The 23,431-nt window shown below is 41.9% G+C and overlaps 2 protein-coding genes across 4 annotated transcripts; one reads left to right on the forward strand and one right to left on the reverse strand.

Annotated features, from left to right (window-relative positions):
• Window positions 1–3,915: 3,915 nt before the first annotated feature.
• ppil1 (peptidylprolyl isomerase (cyclophilin)-like 1) lies at window positions 3,916–10,302 on the reverse strand. 3 transcript variants are annotated; one of them, XM_078420384.1, is made up of 4 exons: window positions 10,117–10,302; window positions 8,189–8,343; window positions 7,312–7,380; window positions 3,916–5,224 (listed from the first exon to the last, which is right to left on the reverse strand). In XM_078420384.1, the coding sequence occupies exons 1-4, from the start codon at window positions 10,170–10,172 to the stop codon at window positions 4,998–5,000; spliced, it is 507 nt and encodes a 168-aa protein (XP_078276510.1). In that variant the 5' UTR covers window positions 10,173–10,302; the 3' UTR covers window positions 3,916–4,997. The 3 variants fall into 3 exon arrangements, with proteins under 3 accessions (XP_078276510.1, XP_078276508.1, XP_078276509.1); XM_078420382.1 differs by having other exon boundaries at window positions 10,113–10,219; XM_078420383.1 differs by lacking the exon at window positions 10,117–10,302 and adding an exon at window positions 9,577–10,100.
• Window positions 10,303–12,927: 2,625 nt separating this feature from the next.
• Window positions 12,928–23,188, forward strand: LOC144605283 (uncharacterized). The gene is made up of 8 exons (XM_078420386.1): window positions 12,928–13,062; window positions 15,681–15,739; window positions 16,770–16,827; window positions 17,882–18,488; window positions 18,822–18,972; window positions 20,044–20,385; window positions 20,882–20,975; window positions 22,104–23,188. The coding sequence occupies exons 2-8, from the start codon at window positions 15,724–15,726 to the stop codon at window positions 22,105–22,107; spliced, it is 1,272 nt and encodes a 423-aa protein (XP_078276512.1). The 5' UTR covers window positions 12,928–13,062; window positions 15,681–15,723; the 3' UTR covers window positions 22,108–23,188.
• The last annotated feature ends 243 nt before the right edge of the window (window positions 23,189–23,431 follow it).

Raw genomic sequence — 23,431 nt, forward strand, 5'->3', positions numbered from 1 at the left:
TCTCGAGTGGCGTGTACGTCCTTGGATGTTTAGCCCTTCTGAAGTCCACAATCAGCTCCTTTGTTTTAGTGACATTCAAGAGGAGGCTATTGCCCTGACACCAGAGTGCCAGATCAGCCACCTCCTCCCGGTAGGCCTTCTCATCGTTGTTGGAGATCCGGCCCACCACCACAGTGTCATCAGCAAACTTGATGATGGAGTTTGAGCTGAACTTGGCCCCACAGTCATGTGTGTACAGGGAGTACAGTAGGGGGCTAAGGACGCAGCCCTGGGGGGATCCTATGTTCAGGGTGAGGGAGCTAGATGTGTGTTCCCCCATCCTGACCACTTGGGGCCTGGCAGTGAGAAAGTCCAGGACCCAGGCACACAGAGAAGAATGTAATTGTTCTATTGTCATAACCTACATAGATTAAACACTCTTCACTCTTGACTCTTCTTTCAGCAAGTCATCCTTAGCCTCCTCTGGAGAAGAAGGGATATGGGGTGGGGGACTGGAAAAGAGGTGGGGATGAGGTAAAGCCTTGCAAGTGGTAGCTCAATACAGGTGGGGGGGAGGGGTGATTAACAGATGGGTGAAAAACATTGTCAAGTATTGCTGTGGAGTTTGCAGCTGCAATTCCTCTGGTCAAGGAGTTATTTTCCTGCTTCTGTATTTGTTGTACTAGTTTGATTTAGTTTATTATTGTCACATGTACAGTCAATGTACAGTGAAAAGCTTTTTGTTGTCTGCTGTCCAGTCAGCAAAAAGACTAAATATGATTACAATCAAGCCGACCACAGTGTAGATACAGAATAAAGGGTATAATGTGGTGGTATAATGTTTAGTGCAAGATAAAGTCCAATAAGGTTCGATTAAAGATAATTCGAAGGTCTCCAATGAGGTAGATGGGACGGCAGGACCGCTCTCTAGCTGGCGAGAGGACGGTTCAGGTACCTGATAACAGCTGGGAAGAAACTGTCCCTGAATCTGGAGGTACATGCTTTCAAACTTCTATACCACTTGCCTGCTGGGAGAGGGGAGAGGGAACATGCAAAACGTTTTGCCAGCTGAATTCATCACACAATGTATTTTAAATATACAGTAAAAGTGTGACGAGTCTTTGAATTGCGCCCCTTCCCACCCACCTCACTCATAAATGCTCTCATCCATGATAGAACCATTGCAGCACAGATACTGCAGCCATTCAGTCTTTACTTCAGACTTTAGAGATACAGCGTGGAAATGGGCCCTTCGGCCCAGCAGGTCCGTGCCGACCACCAACCACCCGTACTCTAGCACTTTCCTACACGCCAGGGACAATTTACAATTTTTAATCGAACCAAATTAACCTACAAACCTGTACGTCCTTGGAGTGTGGGAGGAAACCGGAGCACCCGGAGAAAACCATCCTACCAACAACTCGAGAGCAGTCCTGAGCTACTATCTACCTCATTTGAGACCCTCGGACTACCTTTGATTCAACATTACTGGACTTTATCTTGTACTAAACATTATTCACGTTAGTCCCTTTATCGTGCATCTGTACTTTGTGTGTGGTTGACTGTGATCATGCACTGGGCCTTGCCACTCACTGGCTAGCATGCAACAAAAGTTTTTCACTGTACCTTGGTGCACGTGACAATAAATTAAAGTAAACTCAAACTCAAACTTATGCGATCACAGGGAGAACGTATGAACTCCGTACATACCGCCGTAACAGTCAACAACACCTGCAATTCCAACAACAACCCAGTTAATTCCATTTCTCAGAACTTTCCCTGTGACCCTGCCGAGGTGAATTTGGAACTCAAAGTGATAGTCTTCGAGCTTACTGGATGCATCGTGACATGGGAATGTGGTGAGCATCAACTGTGCAGTATTATGCCAATCTAGGTGCTCCAATTACCATCTGACCCATGGCAACATATCTGGTGCATTTCTAAAAGAATAACATCGGACAAAGGAGCAAATATATTCAAAAGAGGCTAACTATAATGGGGAATTTAATGGCCAAACTTCTTGGGGTCATACAACTGGACTATATCGTATTGTACAGATAAATACTGCCCTCCGGTGACGATAGACATTAAATGCAAGACATTCTAACAGAATGAAAGGTTCACTGCGAAGGTATCACAAAATGCTGGAGTAACTCAGCGGGTCAGGCAGCATCTCAGGAGAGAAGTAATGGGTGACGTTTCGGGTCGAGACCGAAGGGTTCCGACGTTTCGGGTCGAGACCGAAGAGTCCCGACCCTTCGGTCTCGACCCGAAACGTCACCAGGACAGGCAGCATCTCTGGAGAGAAGGAACAGGTGACGTTTCGGATCGAAACCCTTCTTCAGACTCGACCCGAAACGTCACCCATTCTTTCTCTCCAGAGCCGGTCGCTCTGAGTTACTTCAGCTTTTTGTGTCTATTTTCAGTTTAAACCAGTATCTGCAGTTCCTTCCTACACGTTATTAACTTTGTTTCTCTTCCTACATGCAACGCGTGACATGCTAATCATATTAAGCACTTCTTTCTTTCTTTTTAGGCATTTGCAGTATCTGTGTGTTGCAATCCTCGAGTAATAGCCACAAAAGATATGCTGTCTCTTTACAAAGCAGTTACAATGGGATTCTGAACCCACATATTAATGATTTAAGTGAAATACTTTCATTATTAATTGATAATTGATAATTGATCTGAAGAAGAGTCCCGACCCAAAACATCACTCATCCTTTCTCTCCAGAGATGCTGCCTGACCCGCTGAGTTACTCCAGCACTTTGTGTCCTTCATTTTTAATGGTTGCATCAATTCTGCATGTCAAGATGTGCAAATATACTCTATTCTATCCTTGCCCAAATTCCACAAAATAACGTACAGACACAGTCATTGGGGAGCAATCAGAGGCAGGAACTCGAACTGATTTTTCCATCTCGGCTCCGGGCATCATTACACTCCTGCTAAAGAAAAGCTGCCTCAGAGGGAAAGTGAGTAATGGTGAAGTAAGCCATCTGCTGCAAAAATGTAGCAGCCCCTCCACGGTACATCAAAAAATGTATTGAGACACAAACTATTCTACCATAATGTCACATTACAAAAAAATTACTCCAGGCAATAAGCTCCATTTTATAAATGAACTTCAGATGCTGGTTTATACCAAAGATAAACACAAAAGATAAGCACAGTGATGCAATGGTAGACTTGCTACCTTACAGCGCTAGTGGGCCGGGTTCGATCCTGATTACGGGAGCTGTCCGTATGGAGTTTGCACGTTCTCCCTTTGACCGCATGGGCTTTCTCCGGATGCTTCGGTTTCCTCCCATGATCCAAAGACAAGCAGGTTAATAGGTTAATTAGCTTTGGTAAGAATTGTAAATTGTCTCTAGTGCGTAGGATAGTGCTGGTGTATTGGGGGATCGTTGGTCAGCACAGACTCGGTAGGCCGAAGGGCCTGTTCCGCGCTGTATTTCTAAAACAAAATGCTGGAATTACTCCAACATTTTGTGTCTATTCATTTTATCAGTGTTTGACATTTATCTGGATAAGAAAGGATTAAATTAAATCCAATTGTGACATTAATATTCATACTTAAAGAAAATTAGTAAAACTCTCGGCTTAGTTATTTAGACCCTGGAGGAGAAATGGAAACGCACATTAAATAGTGTGGCATTGGATATCACCCTGTTATTGAGTAAGGGGTGCCTGATCAGTGTTTGGCAGAAAAGAGACAGCATAGCATTTAGTGGGTAAAGTGACCCCTGAAGAAAGTAGATAAAATAGCACACAAGCCAATTCACAGTTGGAACATAGAGCATCAGTGACAGCATGAACATTATTGCCTGTGGAGCAGCAGATGGTCATGCCATTCTCAGCAACTAGAGTTTTGATATTCCTCACGGTGTTTGATGTGCCCGTTAACTGTCATAGAGAGGCCACAAAGACCACTGCAAAGGGAATTTATATCCAACAACTTGGAACTCAACCATCTCGGCACCAAGATGCTTTAAAGCAACTGAAAGCAACTGGCTGTAGTCCAGACAATGTGCAGCTCCATCCAGAATACGACCAAGGGCGTCACGGCAGGTTTCCATTACACAACAAACATGCGCAGATCTTTTATTTCCCTATCAATATTTTTTGCACCCTTTTCCAGCTTAATGATAGTTCTGGTCGCCCCATTACAGGAAGAATGTGGAGGTTTTGGAAAGGGTGCAAAGGAGGTTTACCAGATGGTGCCTGGAGTAGGGGGTATAAGGTGCAGGAAGAAATCATACAGACTTGAATTGTTTTCTCTGGAACGCCAGAGGTTGTGGGAGACTTGATAGAGGTATATAAAATTATGAGAGGCGGAGATAGGGCGGACAGTCAGAATCTTTTCTCTCCAGGGTGGAAAAATCAAACACTAGAGTTCAGGTGAGTGTGGCAAGGTTTAAAGGAGATGTGCGAGGCAACTCTATTTTTACACAATGAGTCGTGAATATGATTGTGGCATTTAAGAGGCTTTTGGATAGGCATCTGGATATGCAGGAAATGGATTAAGCGCAGGTAGGTAGAAAATGGTTGTGGCATCATGTTTAGCACAAATATTGTGGGCCGAAGGGTCTCGTCTTGTGCTGTACTGTTCTATGTTCTGATGGAGCCAAAAAAAGAGACTAGCTGGAAGAACTCAGTGGGTCAGGCAGCATCTGTGGAGGAAAATGAACATAACCAAGACGCTTGCACAATCAGTACTTTTTCTAACATATACAAATCACACAATTAAACCTGGTAAATTTGACTATTTTATTCATATGAGCTGCAGGTACACATGCAACTCAAATCAATGAAAAAAAAATTGGAAATTATATCAATGGCAAAGAAATCAATTTAAACATCATGGTGAATCTGTATGCCATTGCACTGCTTTATGAATGATATCAATATAACAAATGCATCAAATTTGTGTACCGGAAGGTGATTAAAAACATATGCCACTGCCTAGAAACTTCAAATACTGTAATTACATGAAAAACATTTCTGGGTTATAGCCTTAACTTAATTCGCTTACATCAGCTTTTACAATTATTACGTCATCCACAGGTCGGTCTTCACGATTGGTCTCGACAAGTTCGATACGTTTCGTGACTGACAATCCATGGCAGACACGCCCAAAGATTGTGTGCTTGCCATCCAGCAGTGGTGTAGGTCCCAGAGTTATAAAGAACTGGCTGCCATTTGTATCTGGGCCTGCGTTCGCCATGGCAAGGATCCCTGCGCCTATGAGAAGAGGAGGCACAATAAAGTTAGCTGTGATTGAAGTTAGTGTACAGAAGGTTGAGATTGAATCGATGCAAGATTAAATCTACTAAACGAAAATATTTCACTTTCGTTACTTGCATAACTCAGTGGGTCAGGCAGCATCTTTGGAGAAAAGGAATAGGTGACTGAAAAAGAAGTCCGAGGAAGGGTCTCGACCCAAATCATCTATTCCATTTCTCCAGGGATGCTGCCTGACCCGCTGAGTTACTCCAGCATTTTGTGTCTATCATCGGTGTAAACCAACATCTGCAGTTTCTTCCTACACATGACTTTCATTACTTGTTCATTTTTATCCTTGACAAATAAGCTATTGCATTTAAAAGAAAAAAATACTTTAGCATGGTACAGTTAACAGTGAAATGAGACAAACTCGGGTAAGTGCCCACCAAACGGTGACTATAAGTAGGAAAACGGCATACTAAATAATATTAATAACACAGTGTAGAAATTACAGCCGCACCAAGTCACAGAATTATTAGCCATGATAATAATTAGCATTTTTTAAATATACAAATAAAAGAGCTCAGCATTAGGGGACTGCAGACTTTGAAATTATTTTTTAAAATATCAGTTATTTGTGGCCTACAGCGGGTGCTTCGTCCCTGAGATTAATTATAGGCAAACTCAACGTATTTGCGTCAAATATACCAAACCTTGCTCTGTTTTGCATTTCAAATGATAATTTTTGTCTTCCTTATCACAACAGGGTGGCACAGTGGCGCAGTTGTAGAGCTGCTGTCCCAGGTTCGATCCTGATCACGGGTGCTGTCTGTGCAGAGTTTGCAGGTTTTTCCTGTGACCGTGTGGGTTTCCTCCAGGTGCTCTGGTTTTATCCCACATCCCAAAGACTTGCAAGCTTGAGGAAGGACATCCTTGCTATTGAGGGAGTACAGCGTAGATTCACGAGGTTAATTCCTGGGATGGCGGGACTGTCATATGATGAAAGAATGGAGCGACTGGGCTTGTATTCACTGGAATTTAGAAAGATGAGAGGGGATCTTATAGAAACATATAAAATGATTAAGGGATTGGACATGCTAGATGTTGGGGGAATCCAGAACCAAGGGTCACAGTTTAAGAATAAGGGGTAGGCCATTTAGAACTGAGATGAGGAAAGACTTTTTCACACAGAGAGTTGTGAATTTGTGGAATTCTCTGCCTCAGAAGGCAGTAGAGGCCGATTCACTGGATGAACTCAAAGAGTAAGATAGAGCTCTTAGGGCTAGCGGAATCAAAGGATATGGGGAGAAGGCAGGAATGGGGTACTGATTGTGGATGATCAGCCATGATCACGTTGAATGGTGGTGCTGGCTCCACGGGCCGAATGGCCTATCCCTGCATCTATTGTCTATGTATCTAAATTGTAGATTAATTAGCTTCTGAAAAATTGCCCCTAGTGTGTAGGATGCAAAAGCAGGATAACATAGAACAAGTGTACAGGTGATCGATGGTCAGCGTGGACCACCATTTCCATGCTGCAACTCTAAGCTCTAAACAAGCTAAAATAATGCATCCAAAGGCTTCTTAAACCAAGGTAGACACAAAATGCTGGAGTAACTCAGCGGGACAGGCAGCATCTCTGGAGAGAAGGAATGGGTGACATTTCGGGTCGAGACCCTTCTTCAGACCCGAAACGTCACTCATTCCTTCTCTCCAGAGATGCTGCCTGGCCCGCTGAGTTGCTCCAGCACTTTGTGTCTACCTTCGATTTAAACCAGCATCTGCAGTTCTTTCCTATGCTTCTTAAACCAACTTACTTCAATGGCCATTGCACAACTCCTAACATTATTCATTCATCCACTGAATAACAGATGAACTATCATTGGGCAACTGTATGATTATTACATTACTTAGCTTTATAATAATATTTGGACAGAAAGTTTGCATTGTAACGCAGTTAACATGATACTCGGATAACGCGAAACTGACAAAATTAACCATTTTGTATTAGTTGGTCAAAAACATGGGGGGTTTTTGTCGTATCCTTCAAAATTTGTTCAACAAAGGCAAAATCGTTGAAATCTCAAACCAAACAGTTAGCTTACCTGTGAATTTTAAATCCTTATGTAATTCATCCTCAAAATTTTTTCCATATATAGATGACCCTCCTCTACCTGTGTAAGCAAGCAATAAGAGTTTGTCCTAATTGAAAGTAATGATAAATGCACTTCAGTTTCTTAAAACATTGCCACATATAAAATCATTATCTGACAAAAATAAAACAAATAAAACTTTCACGTTTATAAAATTAGAGGAAGCATAGATGTGGTAGGCAATCTAGAATTTCTTTCCCCATGGTAGGGTTGGCAAAAAAACAAGGGAGCAAAGGTTTAAGGTGAGTGGAAGGGGTTTTAAAGTGGTTTTGAGGAGGTGTTTTTTACACAGAAAGTGGCTGATACATGTAACATGCTGCCAGAGGAGATGGTACAGTCAGATACAATCACTACATTTAAGAGACCTTTGGACAAATACTTCAATAGATATGGCATGGATATATGGACCTAATGTGGATAAATGGAGTTAATATAGTTGGATAAAAAGGTTGATATGAACATGGTTTGCCAAAAAGACCTTTTATGTGTTGTACAACTCTGACTAAATTATTGCAATTTAACAAAAGATATACAAAACAGCAAGTTCCACCGAACTCCACATAGACAAAATGCACAGCCCAATGCAGTTTTATTCTGGTAATGTTGGGTGATACATTCAGGTAGACCACAAGGATTGCTAGCATGAAAATGAAAGCATCGAGTTCTGAATTATGTTCAGAGGCAGATCCCAGAACTGGAAATGAGCATTATACCTCATTATTCCTTCAGATATTGTGGTCCATAGGGCCTGTTCTTGTGCTGTTCTGTTCTATGTTCTAACACAAATGCCTCTTGGTTTGCTGCCGAGGAGATTCCTGCATTTTCTCACCTGTTCCTGTCGGGTCTCCTCCTTGAATCACAAAACCAGTGATCACTCGGTGGAACTTTGTGTCATTGTAATAACTCCTTCGAGCCAGCTCAGCAAAGTTTCTGCAGGTTTTTGGTGCATGCTTCCAGTACAGCTCCAGCACTATGTTCCCCATACTGTTCCAAAATTGAAAATTATAACAAAATAAATTAACAGCTCATTAAGATAAAATAACAGAAAAGGTGGAAGTACTTAACTGGTTAGACAACATTCTGTGGATAGAGAATTGAGTTAATGTATCAGGTCAATGATTAATCTGATGAAGCCATCAGCCTTAAATGTTAACTCCGATTCTCTCTCCACAGAATACTGACAGACCTGCTGAGTGTTTCCAACACTTTGTTTTTTTATTTTGGTTTTCCAGCAGCTGAAGATTTTATTTGTCATAAGTTAGGTCTTAAAAAAATTTAAGCAGAAACCTTTGTTCAACGTTGTACAAAAAGTAATTCTGTAAAATCAGTGCATTTTCCTTGTAATAAGAAATGCACAATGTTGGGATTAATAAAACTATGTTTAAAAATGTTCCTTTGAAACACAGAATCAAGTAACTCCAAGTCAAAATGGACAGGACAAAAGGGAGCTGAATATTTGTGGCAAGATCTGTCACATGTATGATGTTGACCCTTCTCTTTATCATAAAGTGGTCATGCATAGTCATACCTGTAAATTGACATCACAAAAAGCTTTCTGTCTGGTCTCTGCCTTGAGAAAATCTATACCGTTAACATTTATAGATAATAGGTGAAAAGAGGTACATAAAAAGCTCTCAAGCCTTTACTGTGTAAGAAGGAACTGCAGATGCTGGTTTAAACTGAAGATAGACACAAACGCTGGAGTAACTCAGAAGGAATGGATGGCTCCAGTCTGAAGACGGGTCTCGACTGGAAACGTCACCCATTCCTTCCCTCCAGAGATGCTAAGTTACTCCAGCATTTTGTGTCTATCTCAAGCCTTTACTATTTGTTCAGAGAGCCACCGCAGGTCTCCCTCCATGTTGCAACAGAAGATGGAAAATAGTAAACAAATAAAACTGATTCAAAAACAAAAATGCACAGCCACTCCAGCGGCATCTGTGGAGAGTCTGCTATTCTTCCTCAGAAACTCAGCCAACGACTTTTTGTCAGGCGATTAACCTAGTCTTAATTCAGTTGATGTAGGGTAGCTGACTGAAAATGTTGACTGGCTGAGTCCTTCCAGTATTTCTGTTTTTAGATGGGAGGGCATGGGGATGGGACAAAGAACAAAAGTCTGAAGTAAGGTCCTGGTCTAAAACGCCATTTGCCCATTCCCACCACTGAGACTAACCAACAGAGTTACTGCTGCACTTTGTGTTTCCATCCAGATGCTACCTGATCCATTGGGTTCATGCAACATTTGTTTCATTCCAGAGGCTGCCTGGCCCAGAGAGTTCCGTCAGCATTTTGTGTTTTCCTCCACTGCGGCTGCCTGGCCCACTGAGTTTCAGCAGCATTTTGCGTTTCCCTCCACAGATGCTGCCAGACTTGCAGAGTCGCTCCAGCACTTTGCGTTTTGCTCAAGTTTCCAGCATCCGCAGTTCCTTGTGTCTCAAAAGAAACAAAGCCAAAGGGGTCGGTGTGAGGGAGGTGGAAATGGGAAAAGCAGTTATCATCACTGCTAAGTTTCTAGCCAAAAAAAATAAATCTGGCAAACGAAATGGTTGCTCAGCGCCAACATAGAAGCTGAAAAGCGATTGTTGAGTCCTCTGAAACCCTGCACCATTTACTTTTACAATGTCATGTGCGGCACTGGGGAAGCCGGGGGAAGGATAAGTCCAGTGCACACCGCTCCCTCACTCGGTTATAACCCAGGACGGTCGGCACCGCTGCAGGTTCCCGGCCTGGCGCACCCCACGACGTCCCCGTACCTACGTGGTTTCCAGTGTGATGTTGGACGGCTGCCATGTATCCCCAGACTTCCCCGACATGCCGAACCCCACTCTAGCACAGCAAGCTCGCCTCTGGTGCCACACCAAATGCGCCTCGGCTGGCAGCCTAACCCGCTCACATCGCGCCTGGTCTGAATAGAGCAGGCTCTGCTTCCACACGGCCACACTCTCTTGGTGGTCCTCAAGATCTGGGCGATTCTCAAGGATCTGGGGGATGCCCCGGGATCTGAGTGATACTCATGGATCTGAGGGATCCAATAGGATCTTAGTGATCCTCCAGGATTCTGTGTTCCCACGGGATATTACTGCCCCTCCAAAATCTTCATGATCCTCCAGGATGTGCGATTTCGCTGGATCTTCGTGAACCCGCAGGGTCTTAGTGATCCAATAGGATCTTAGTGATCCTCCAGGCCTTTCACCATCCTCCAAAACCTTAGTGATCCTCCAGGATCTTTGTGAACCTCCGAAGTGTGATCCTTCGAGGTCTTAGTGGTCCTCTAGGATGTGAGTGATCTCCGGGTGAATCCACGACTCAATAGGATCTGAGTAATTCAATAAGATTTTAATAATCCCACAGGATCTCCGTGATCCTCCAGGATCTTAGGGATCCAATAACAGCTTAGTGATTGTCCAGGCTATTCATGATCCTCCAAGATCATCACGATCCTCCAAGATCTTAATGAAACTCCAGGATCTTTGTGACCCTCTGGGAGTCGCCCATTTATCATACGTTATTATTTTGAAAATATCTGGAAGCTATTACAATTTCTACATATTTATCTTTATCTTATCAGTCTATTTACTTGATAAAGTGAAAATCATCACCATTTCTATCTTAAAGTAATATTTTTTTAATATATTGACAACAGATGGAAGATAAATGGGGACAGACTAAAACAAGAGAAAGATGGAGATGATGATCAGACAATTAAAACAGAAAATGCTGCAAGCCGTAAGTCAGGCAGCAATGGTACAATGAGAAACAGAATTAGTTTCAGGTCCAATACCTCTCATCTGAACAAAATGAGAAAACATCCATTTTTAGACAAAGGTAGGGCAGGGAGGGATGGATAGGATAAAGGGAAAATAAGTGATAGGATGAGACCAAGGTTGCTCTGTGTTAAAGCTGTAAGGTTGATAGATTCATGAGGTGTCATCCTTTATCATAACCTCGTCTTGCCTGCTACCATGATTGATAACCAGATCTCAACAATAGCTCCACGTGTATGGGTAAGTGGTAAAATCAGTGAGGAGTTGATGGGAATACAGGGAGATTAAAATGGGATTAGGGCAAGAATGTGAATGTTTATTTGATGGTTTGATGGAGCCTGCTGAAACTGTCCTTCTCTTTCCATATGCTAACTTACAGAATTTTTCCAGCATAACCTGCTTCTCTTTCCACAGATGCTGACTGACATGCTGAAACATTTTTAGCATGTTCTACTTCTCTTTCCGCAGATGTCGACTGTCCTGCTAACTATATTTTCAGTTTCAACATCCACAGATGCTGACTGCCCTGCTGAAACTTTCCACCTTCTCTTTTCACAGATGCTGACTGATATACAGAAATGTTCCAGCATACCATGCTTCTCTTTCCGCAGCTGATGTCTGACCTGCTGAAACTTTCTAGCATCTTCTACTTCTCTTTCCGCAGATGCTGACTGCCCTGCTGAACATTTCCAGCTTCAACTTCCATTGATGCTGACTGCTCTGCTGAAATTTTCTAGCAGGTACTACTTCTCCTTCCACGGAGGCTGATTGAAGTGCCGAGTTTCCAGCATAACCTGCTTCTCTCTCCACATGCTTCTCTCTGACCTTTTGTGAATCTCCAAGTTTGGCGTGCCCACCATGGCGATGGTGTGTATGGGATCTTGCGGTGCAAATACTGACTGCAATTTTCACAATGACCTTTCTTTAACCACACTTCGAAATGAGTTTTGTTTTCCCTCTTGCAGAAAGGTGCTCCATTGCCTTTGCAGCGCCCTGCGAGGAGTGGGATGCGATGAGATGGGCCGGGATTGGTATGCGATGAGATGGAATGGAATGGGATGAGATGAGTCATATATCATATCATATCATATATATACAGCCGGAAACAGGCCTTTTCGGCCCACCAAGTCCGTGCCGCCCAGCGATCCCCGTACATTAACACTATCCTACACCCACTAGGGACAATTTTTACATTTACCCAGCCAATTAACCTACATACCTGTAGGTATGTAGAATGGGATGGTGGTATGGGCCGGGATGGTGTGGTATGGGCCAGGATGGGATGAGATGGGCTGGTGTGGTTTGGGATGGGCCAGGATGGGATGGTGTGTGGGATGGAATGGTGTGGAATGGGATGAGATGGACCGGGATGGGATGGTGTGGTTTGGGATGGTTTGGGATAAGATGGGATGGGCCGAAATGAGATGGGCCAGGATGGGATGGTTTGGGATGAGATGGTGTGGTTTGAGATGGGATGGACCAGAATGAGCCGGGATGGGATGAGATGGGCCGGGATGGGATGGTTTCGTTTGGGGTGAGGCAGGCGCCACACAAAACGCTCGTCCCTCGCCACCAACCGCCGCTTGCGCGGGAACGATTCAAACCCCCGCCGACCTGCCTGACGTCGGTTGTGGCCAATCACCGTCCGCCTCCCCGGCGGCTCAGCCAATCAGACGCCAGGCGGTCGGCCACGCCCATCGGCGGACACCGCGCCGGCGCCAGTTGCGATGGAGGTGCGCAGGTGCGGGTAAAGCGCGCGCCGGGCGGGCAGGCTGGGAGCGCGGGGCAGCAACAGCGGGGAGCGGGGAGCGTGACGGTGACGGTTGGCGCTCACGTGGGGCGGATTTGAACGGGGTCCCGCCCCTCATGGCGGCGGCGAGAGAGGGAAGAGCGGCGGCGACAACAAGAATAACAACAACAACAAGAAGGGGAGGGAGGGGTGAGTGAGGAAAGGGGGGAGTGAATGAGGGAAGAGATTGAGGGAGGGGGGGGGAGTGAGTGAAGGAAGAGAGTAAGGGGAGGGGGAGTGAGTGAAGGAAGAGAGTAAGGGGAGGGGGAGTGAGTGAAAATAGAACGATTGCAGATGCTGGTTGTTACATGCTATCCAGTCAGCGAAAAGACTGTATGTATACATGATTACAGATAAAGGATATATCATGATGGACACAAAATGCTGGAGTAACTTAGCGGGTCAGGCAGCATCTCTGGAGAGAAGGAATGGGTGACATTTCACACTTTACTCTTCTTTGTCTCTGTGTCTCCCTCTCCCCTGACTCTCAGTCTAAAGGAGGGCGAGGGCTGATCTTAAAGAGTTATGTTTATTGTCACGTGTACACTGCAAAGCTTTTGTTGTTACATGCTATCCAGTCAGCGAAAAGACTGTATACATGATTACAATCAAGCCGTCCACAGTGTACAGATAAAGGATATATCATGAATAACATTTAGTGCAAGGTAAAGTCGAATTAAGGATTGTCCGAGGGTCTCCAATGAGGTGGATAGACTGAAACGTCATCTACCCATGTTCTCCAGAGATGCTGCCTGGCCCGCTGAGTTTCTCCAGCACTTAAGTCTTTGTGTCTATCTTTGGTATAAACCAGCATCTGCAGTTCCTTGTAATTATATTATGTTGCCTCTACATGTTTTCTAACGATGCCGAGTTACTGCAACATTTTGTCTATCCTTGGTATAAACCAGCTTCTTCAGTTCCTTGTTGTTATATTTTGTCACTTATCCATGTTCTGCTGTGATGCTGCCTGACTTGCTGAGTTACTCCAGCACTTTGTGACCTATTATGCCGCCACAGTTGAGGCAGGTATTATAATGAAATTTAAAAGACACTTGGACAGGTACGTGGATGGGAAAGTTTAAAAAACTTATAAAAGTACAACACAGGAACAGACCATTCGGCCCACAATGTCTGCGCCAAATATGAGGCCAAGTCAAACTAATATCTGGAGATGGTGGTTTATAAAAGACAATGCTGGAATAACTCAGTGGGACAGGCAGCATCTGCAGAGAACATGGATAGGCAATGTTTGGGTCAGGATCCTGCTTCAGATCCTTTTCACTGTACCTTGGTACACGTGACAATAATAGACTGAAGGAAGTGCAGATGCTGGAATCTTGCTACTTAACCCAAAATGTCGCCTAGCCATGTTCTCCAGAGATGCTGCCTGAGTTACTTCAGCATTTTGTGCCATTTATACTAATCTCTGCCTGTATGTGACCCTTATCCCTTCATTCCCAAGATACTTGGACAGGGACATAGATAGGAAAAGGTTTTGTGGGATATTGGACAAATGCGGGAAAATGGGACTAGGGTAGATGGGACTTCCTGGTCGGCATGGATGAATTGGGCCAAAGGGCCTGTTTCCGTGCTGTATAACCAAAATCTGTAGGGCCGAGCTGTAGAGACAGCAAGAGTTGCGAGTGTGTTTGGTTGTCATGCCTCTGGGCAGCTTATACCATATCATATCATATCATATATATACAGCCGGAAACAGGCCTTTTCGGCCCACCAAGTCCGTGCCGCCCAGTGATCCCCGTACATTAACACTATCCTACACCCACTAGGGACAATTTTTACATTTACCCAGCCAATTAACCTACATACCTGTACGTCTTTGGAGTGTGGGAGGAAACCGAAGATCTCGGAGAAAACCCACGCAGGTCACGGGGAGAACGTACAAACTCCTTACAGTGCAGCACCCGTAGTCAGGATCGAACCTGAGTCTCCGGCGCTGCATTCGCTGTAAAGCAGCAACTCTACCGCTGCGCTACCTCCTCCCTTGACTTAAAGGGGCCCAACATCCTTTCGGGTGAGGCAGAAATTTACTTGCATCTCCTCCAACCTCATGCTCCCAGTGTGGGCACCTATATATCGGTGAGACCAAGCATAGACTTGCTGATCATTTACACTCGGTTCGCCTCGGCTTACGCAATCTCCCGGTTGCCAAACACTAACTCCTCTTACCATTCCCATACAGACCTTTCTGTCCTGGGCCTCTTCCACTGTCAGAGTGAAACCACATGCAAACTGGAGGAACAGCGCCTCATATTTCACTTGGGCAGCTTACAACCCAGTGGTATAAACGTTGATTTCTCTAATTTCATGTAACTCCTGCATTCCCTACCTTCCTCTCCCCACCCGAGTCGTCCTACTGTTCCACTGTTCGCATCCTTGCATCCTTCATCACATCTTCCCCGGCCAACAATGGGCGATTATGGACTCCACCCTTCCCGAGGTCATCTGTTGCTGGCCCTGATTTGTTCTGGCTAATTTTCTTCTCCAGATCCACTCTCCCATTCCCCAACTATCCGTCTGAAGAAGGGTTCCGACCCAAAACGTAACCTTTTCTCCAGCGATGCCTGACCCGCTGAGTTACTCCAGCATTTTGTGTCTAATATCAGGAACGGAATGCTTTCGTAACCCGAGTAACGCCTGTGTTACCATGTGTGGATTTATATTGCAAAGATTTATCAAATAAGCTTTTCATGAAATATTTACAGATTTTGTTTTTATTTGATTAACTAATTACCTTTCTTTCTTCACAGCATTTTACTGAGCTAACTGGAAATACACAGTTTGAAGACAAGAATGAATCTGCCAACTGGTGATAACTGTAGTTTTGTCTCCTCTCTCATACTCCACCATCCAATTAGCATCAGCTTCAGTTCTGAACTGAGTTTCTGTTTCTAATTCCAATGGAAAAAATGTTTTACTTACAATTCTGCCTCATCCCAACTAGTAAATTAGTACTGGTCCTGCGAGTGATTTCAATGTTCTGACAAATGGAATTGGGGGGAATCAGTTTGCTACTGTCAATATTGTGTGTTTAGATTTGTGTACATCAGTGTACATTAATCTCTGAGGCAGGAGGTTGTCTTTTGGAGTCCCACTAGCGATCTTAAGTTTGTAACCTGCGCTAGCATGTCATTAGAAAAAATAAGTTTCTCCAGGTCAATATTTTCCTCTCAATTCACCAGTAATTTGGTTTGTTATTTCATTTGTTTTTTTATAGATAATTGGTGTGAACAGTTTGGGTATATAGTTGCTCCTGTAACAGTGACTGTATTTTTAAGTGGTTAGATATTATTCATTTACAGCAGTGCTTCTTAAACTCATTCACTCTTGAGTCTTTATCACAAAATTTCATTCACCCTCAACTAAATTTTCTTATGTTTTTTGGTAATTTTTATCTTATTCTCCCTTGTGTATAATTTTATATATATAAAGTCATTCACCCTTCATGTACCCCTCTAGTTTCATTCACCCTTGGGTGAACCATTCACCAGTTTAAGAAGAGCTGATTTACAGTATATCGGCAAGGCTTGTTTCTGTTGCCCATCTCTCATTGCTGTTGAGAAGGTGATGCTGGTCTGTTGCCTAGGTCTCCATTTTTATGGAGACAGCAGACCCAGAGTGTTGTTGTTTGGGTTGTTTCAGGATTTATACCTTGGGATGACGAAGCAGCAGCAATATATATCCAAGTCAAGATGGTGTGTGAAATAGGAAACCTGCCAGTGTTTGAATGTGGATTCCATTAATCCATATTATTTTCTGTGAACTTAATGTTGTCACAACTATTTGGATCTTGTGTATCTATTATTTCAGGTAATAATTGGTTATTTTCTTCCTGCCAGATGTCAACTTTATCACTGAAGAAACATTTGATTTTGGGATTGGCTTTCCAGCAGAAAGGTAAGGTGGCCTTGGCATGTAGATGTAAACAGGCAATCAATTATTTCATGTCAAGCATTTATTTGTGCACTTTACTGTTTCAGAAGTAAATATCTGCCTGATGATAGATCTTGTATTTGAATTGAGTTATGATTGTTGTGAAAACATTTATATTTCTCTACCCTTGTGTGGCTTGGTAACCAGAGGAGTATGTCTCCTGCAGAGTCCTGTGCGGCCATTGTAGGAAGGAAGGGACACAATTTTCTTTCCAATTGAAAATTGGGCGAGTGTACAGGGACATGAAAATCCATGTTCAGCTATAATTTTTATTTTGAAGATGCAAGCCTCCCCCTCAGAGTGCATTTTCTCCAAGTCAAACTTTTATCCAGGCACTAGGACTTCCTGGAACTTTTCTAAATGATGCCATGGAGGTTCTGCTTATACCTTTATCCCCATTGTCCAATTGTGCCTTTCATTAAGAATTTACAAATACTGTAATATAACTCAAAAGTGCAAATTCGCTGAACAAATGGTGAGTTATTGTGTATTGCCTGAAGAGTTAAAAGATACTCCGCTGTGCCGGTAAATTTGATCCAAGTGCAGCATTTACTTGCCAGCAGGGGTCACTGTGTACCAATTAAGGACAGGGGGGAAAGTTCTTCTTGCCTTGGACGTGCGTTATTCTAATCCAAATTCTAAACTATCTTAAACAATATAATTTGATTTTCACTAGAGGGAATAAGTGCGTAGCAAAGATACATTACGTAGGTTTGTAGAAAGAAAATACAAGTTATTTTAGTTCTCCATTCGTAGTACATGAAATATTTTAAATAGATTTATAACTTTCAGATTTTGCTTGACATTTATTTTCCTTGATTTGTGATTTTTGGCTTTGACTATTTTGTTCAATTCTGTTGTGTATGGACATCTTTTTCAGCATACTTTTACTCTATGAAAGAATTTATAGGATATTTGAAAGTGAGGATGAAGGATATTTTTTTCAATTCTGATGAAATATATTGTTTGGATGACATGGTTTGACTTGTACTCAGTTGAAATGTTTCTTCTTCTGCAGCCAAGAATCATTGCTTGAAAATGATGCTGAAGAAGTGTTACTCGGTGCCACCAGACGATCTGAAAGGAGTGCTGCTCTGGGGATTGATGTGAACAGTAACAATGGAAGCCAGCAGAAAACAAATGAAGGTGTATTACAGTGGAGTCCTCTAAGTGCAGAGAAACTAGTAGAAATAGTGAAAGAAGCAAACCGACTGGCTAATCAATTTGAAAAATGTGCCTTAAAGGAAAAGGAAAATGCCAAAAGACAGGGGAAAGAGGGCAGAAGCTGTGGCGACCGATCAAAATTAGAAAGAGACTCCAAAACCAAAATCAGACTTTTACAAGAGGAAAAAACATGGAAAAAAAGCCCCCGCAGCCCAAGGAGAGATACTTACTTTGTGTTAGACAGCCCAAATAAAGCACTTCTTCCTTCTGTGGATCTTCAGGTTATAAATGAAAACTGTGCAATCAGTAAGAGTGCAGAAGTACCACCTGATAATGGACCTCAAACTACCAGCTGCAGAGTTGAGTCGACCAATGAAACCGAACAAATAACACCTGACAAACCCATGAGAGCAAAGGAAGGTAACCTATCCACAAACAGCAAACAAGCTGCTGTTAAGAAGGTGCTATGAACAATTTTGAACAATACATTTGATTGAACAGATTTGGAAATGTAATACCCTGAGTAGAGAATTGTTAAAATTGTAATCCCTTCTGCCAGATTTTTCACATATATTTTACAATAAGAAGAATGGTTTGCACTTAAATTTATTTTCCCATGAGAGCAAACTGGTTTGTTTCTTATAAAATGATTGTTTAATTTAACTCTCCATTTTATTATTGTGGTTTATCATAATATTATTTCACTGATTGAAAAGAATATATTTTTCCTTTGTATTCTTTATTAATAATATGCACAAATTTAAATTAATCTTCCCTTTGTTTTTTTGTTGCAGTCAGTGCTTTCCAGGCCATCAGGTCTGAAGCTTCCATCTGGTTTTAACAAAAAAGGAAACATACATTTACTATCTTCATCAAAGCCCTATGAGTATCCTTCAAAAAAGGATTTACTCTTGCCTTCAGCTGGAAACTTAAAACAATCAAGAGGTTAGTGCTGAAGAATCCACTTACTTTATTGTTTTCATTTAAAATATTGGTTAACCCTGCTACGTTTAAGGAATAGTTGGCATTCAATCTTAGATTTTATGTACAACCATGAAGCATTTTACATCTTTCAGTTAATTTAGTGTATCTTCAGTCTTGTATCCTGACCATTCCTTCAGCTAACAACGTCTGTGCCGAACGTGATGCCAAGACCAAGTCATATCTGTGACACATAATCTGTATCCCTCCATTTCCTAACTATCCAAGTGGCTATCCAAAAGTCCTTTAAATGCCACAACTCATTCCAGGCATTCACTATCTTCCGTATAAAAAAAACTTGTTCTGCACATCTCCTATAAAGTTTGACCCTCGCATCTTAAAGCTATGCCCACTAGTATTGGATTCTCCATCCTGGAAAAATCGTTCTAACTGTCTACCCTTTTTAAACCCCTCATAATTTTATATACTTTTATCACATCTCCCTGCAACCTCTGGCATTCCAGTGAAACAAATCCAAGTCTGTCCAATCTCTTACCGTAACTAATACCTGCTAATCCAGACGTGTTTCCTCCTCTGCACCCTCTCCAAAGTCTCCACATGCTTCCTTAATGGGACGACCAGCACTGCACACAATACTCCAAGTGTAGCCTTACCATCTATATACTAAAACTCTCATTTGTTTGTTTGTTCCTGAACTACAGCCAAAATAGGACACGATAGCGTGACAATTTTAGGCCCACCTTACTCACCGTCGTCCCTTGGTACTAATAGAAGAAGTTTCATTGAAATCAGTGTTATACTTTTAAAAGTTATTCACATTTTATAGTTTAAATCTTATCTCCTAAGGAGGGATGGGGGGGGAGGAAGGGAGGATAAGGGGGGTTGAGGGGAGCGGGAGGGAGGAGAGGGTGCTGCACCAATGCAGGAGAGGTTTGGGCCCAACGGGTTCACTTGGTCTAGTAGTCACAAAAAGCTGCATCATGACATCTGGGCTCTCATACTCAAATCCAGGTTGCCCATCATAAGCCTAGGAGAATGGAAAGAAATGTTATGGGTTTTATCTTTTTTTAACAGGTGTGGCGCTGAACAACCCAGTAAATCTCTCAAGAGAGTCAGGAAGAAGTATAATGTACAGTAAACCAAACAAAGGAAAACCACCACTGGTGTCAGAGAGGAAGGTGTCATCATCAACTCATTTAAAACCCACCATTGTCACAAATATTAAGATGCTTCCAAGTACTAACCGAGCTGTCACCACAGAGAACAATAGTCGAGGTCAAGTGTCAGGCAAGCCAATAGCTCCAGCAAGTCGTTTGCGGGCTGGATCAACCGTATCTGCTCGTGCTGGGACCAGAATGGAACGAGGCAATTCAGAGGTGCTCAAAGGGAAGGGGTCAGAAAAGCAATTCCAAACAGGTAACTTTTCCTCAAGGAAATGGAGTTACGTCTTTGCTTATCTGAGTCTCTAAAACTTCTGAGTTTTGATTTGTGGCATATTAGAACCAAAATGGAAGTGCATGTCATAATCTCTGGATAAACCTGGTAAAATGTAACGTTCGAATACAGTGTACATCACATCAGGCAATCAGCACCATGACTTCAGTACGGAACAGAAAATAAAAAGTTGCAATTCCTCAATTTTGGTGGTGAATCTGGAATTCATTACCACAGGGCTGTGGAAACAAACTCTTTGGGTATTTTTAAAGTAGAAATTGATAGTTATTTGGTTATCAAAGGTAATGGGAAGGCAGGAGAATGGGGTTGAGAGGGAAAGATAGATCAGCCATGATTGGAGAGCTGAATAGATCGATGGGCTGAATATCCTAATTCTGAATGACCAAATTCATAATCATGAATTATGAATTTTCTGCTGAGATAACCCAATTCTAGTTTGCTTTTCTATTTCTTTCAGTTACTTCCACTAAACATGTGAATTCAAGTGCAACAGCTTCAACAATCCAAAATAGGTCTCAGCCCAAGAAAGTGACTTCAAGTAATGTAAAAAGGTAATGTTCACAAATTTCTTGGCAAATAATGAACTGTGACTTTTGTTACCACTGAGGAGAAACATTTAAAAGTTTAGGTTTATTATTGTCACGTGCACTTTGTTACAGTGAAAAGCAATGTTTTGTATACTTTCCAAACAAATCAGATAGTACCATACACAAATGCAGTCAAGTCAAACTCAAGTACTATAGGTAGAGCAACGGGGAAGATACAGAGTGTAGTGTAACAGTTCTCTTGATAAATTCCAATGGTAGAGGAGAATCGTGCTCTAGCTTATGGAAGGACTGTTCTGAAGCCTGATAAGAGGAGAAGAAGCTGTTCTTTACTTTGCATAAATTAGAGGGTAGTCCTATCTGCATGTGTAGATGAAAGCATGTTTAATTTGGTAAGATGCCAAAAATGTACAGTAAAATTGTGAAAATCCAGCACCCTTGGGACTGGTGTCAGACTAGCTGATTTTTTGGACTACTGGATGTTGCAACTAATAACAAGCTCTTTTCTGTTTGATGATGGTGCACAGAGGTATAACATCTACTTCAATAGGTTTGAGTATAAAACAAACCGTTGGAGGAACTCGGCAGGTCAAGCAGCTTCAGTGGAGAGAAAAGATAGGCGACTTTTCAGGTCGGGATTTTTCTCCTGTCTGAAGAAGGGTCCTGACTCGAAGACTCATCTGTTCGTTCCCTCCACAGATGCTGCCTGATCCCATGAGTTCCTCCAGCACTTTGTTTTGTGCTCACGGTTCCTGCATCTGCAGTCTCTTGTAACTTCAATAGGTTTGTTAGGCACTATGTCATCTTTGCAATTTTTGTCTGCTTTCCCTGATTAAAAAATAAGATTAGAAATATAAATTGATGTGTTGAAAAGGACAAAATTCAGAAAAAAACATCTTTACCATAGAACTATGTAGAGATTGTAGTAGAAGCTTTTTCTGCTTGCTTTTATAAAAATTGAAAATGGGAAAAGAATCAGATATTGCTTGGTTTGGAAAATGTTCAACAAACTTTAATTAAATTATTGCCGTTTTCTCCTTTATAATCAAAATATTTCCCCCTATTAAAGATAGACCAAACAAATGTCTTTGCATCAGGATAGTTTCTAAATACAGGTTTGAATTTATTTTACAGATGATCACTTTTGAGGTTGAATGACTATGAGAGCAGCATGTTTTGTTGAGGGTCCAGAGACCTCGAGCTCCACAGCAGCTTTCATGAACAATCCACCCTGGAATAATCTTCCCCCCTCACGTGGAAAAAATATGCAAGGAAACTAACATGTTCAGGAAAAAAAAATTCCTGATGGATTTTTATTTTTAAAGATAAGAAATGCATTTCCTCTGTGAATACATACAAGTATGGATTTAAACCACTTAATCTTCACTTTTCTGAATAACTTTTTACAAAATATTTAGAGGTAGTACAAAAATAGTTGTATATTTTAAATGTTATACTTTAATGTGAAAAAATCAATTTCTGGGTATGAAGATGTTTATTTGTGCATCTTGTCCACTCAATTTACTGGAAAATACAAGTTCATGCAGTGGTCTATAAAATGCACATTTTTCACAGTCCCATCAAACAATGGACCAAACATTGTGATCGAACAGTTAAGGTATGGGCTAAAACATCCCATCACAGGAAATTTTTAAAGTGAATACAATACATTTTGTAATTTATGAGTCTACCAGAAAACCCCAACTCAATGGGTTCACTAGTTATCTTTGGGGAATAAAACTGTTACCACAGCCTGCTGTTTCCCACATGACAGATTTCACTGCCAGTGCAATTAGCCAAGTTATTTGATTAACTTTTTTTAAAGTGAGAAATGTTATATATTTTATGGGAGGGAGTGGGGGAAAGATACACTTTTGAATTATATTCTAGGTAAGGTTTGGAGCATTTACCTCTTATTTTTAAACACTACATTATATGTACATCTTTCATTATTTTCCCCAGACAAGCAACAATAAAAGCATTTTGTAGCAAGTAGTTGTCATTCGCATTTTGTAATATGTAAGGAAAGCCAAATTGACATGCATGATCAGTGGTCCTGTTTACCCGCTAAACCTCATCCTACCTTGACTATGTACCCCAGCTTAATGAAGCTAACTGTCTGAGCGGGTGGTTGAGGAGTGTTTTTTTTGCAGCCACAAAGGTTCCAGTATGCACAATTAATAAACATACGTCACATTGACAAAACAAAAATAATGTTTAACTTTTTAAGAGGTGTCAGCGTCACCAAACTAAAGCACTGAGTAATTGCTTTGAAGACTGTCTAACCCAATATATGCCAGCTTGACCTGGCTGCCCTAGCTGTCAAAGATTTTGAATGTTTACATCTCTTAATGTTGCCAAAAATCAAAACATTTAATAGAAAAGACTTAAACATTGACTTTTAATGAATTTAAGAAATGTAAATTACCTGCGACACTCCTTACCTCTCACCTTTGCAGTGT

This window comes from Rhinoraja longicauda, chromosome 24 (assembly GCF_053455715.1).
Source record: "Rhinoraja longicauda isolate Sanriku21f chromosome 24, sRhiLon1.1, whole genome shotgun sequence".
NCBI classification, from domain to species: Eukaryota; Metazoa; Chordata; class Chondrichthyes; order Rajiformes; family Arhynchobatidae; genus Rhinoraja; species Rhinoraja longicauda.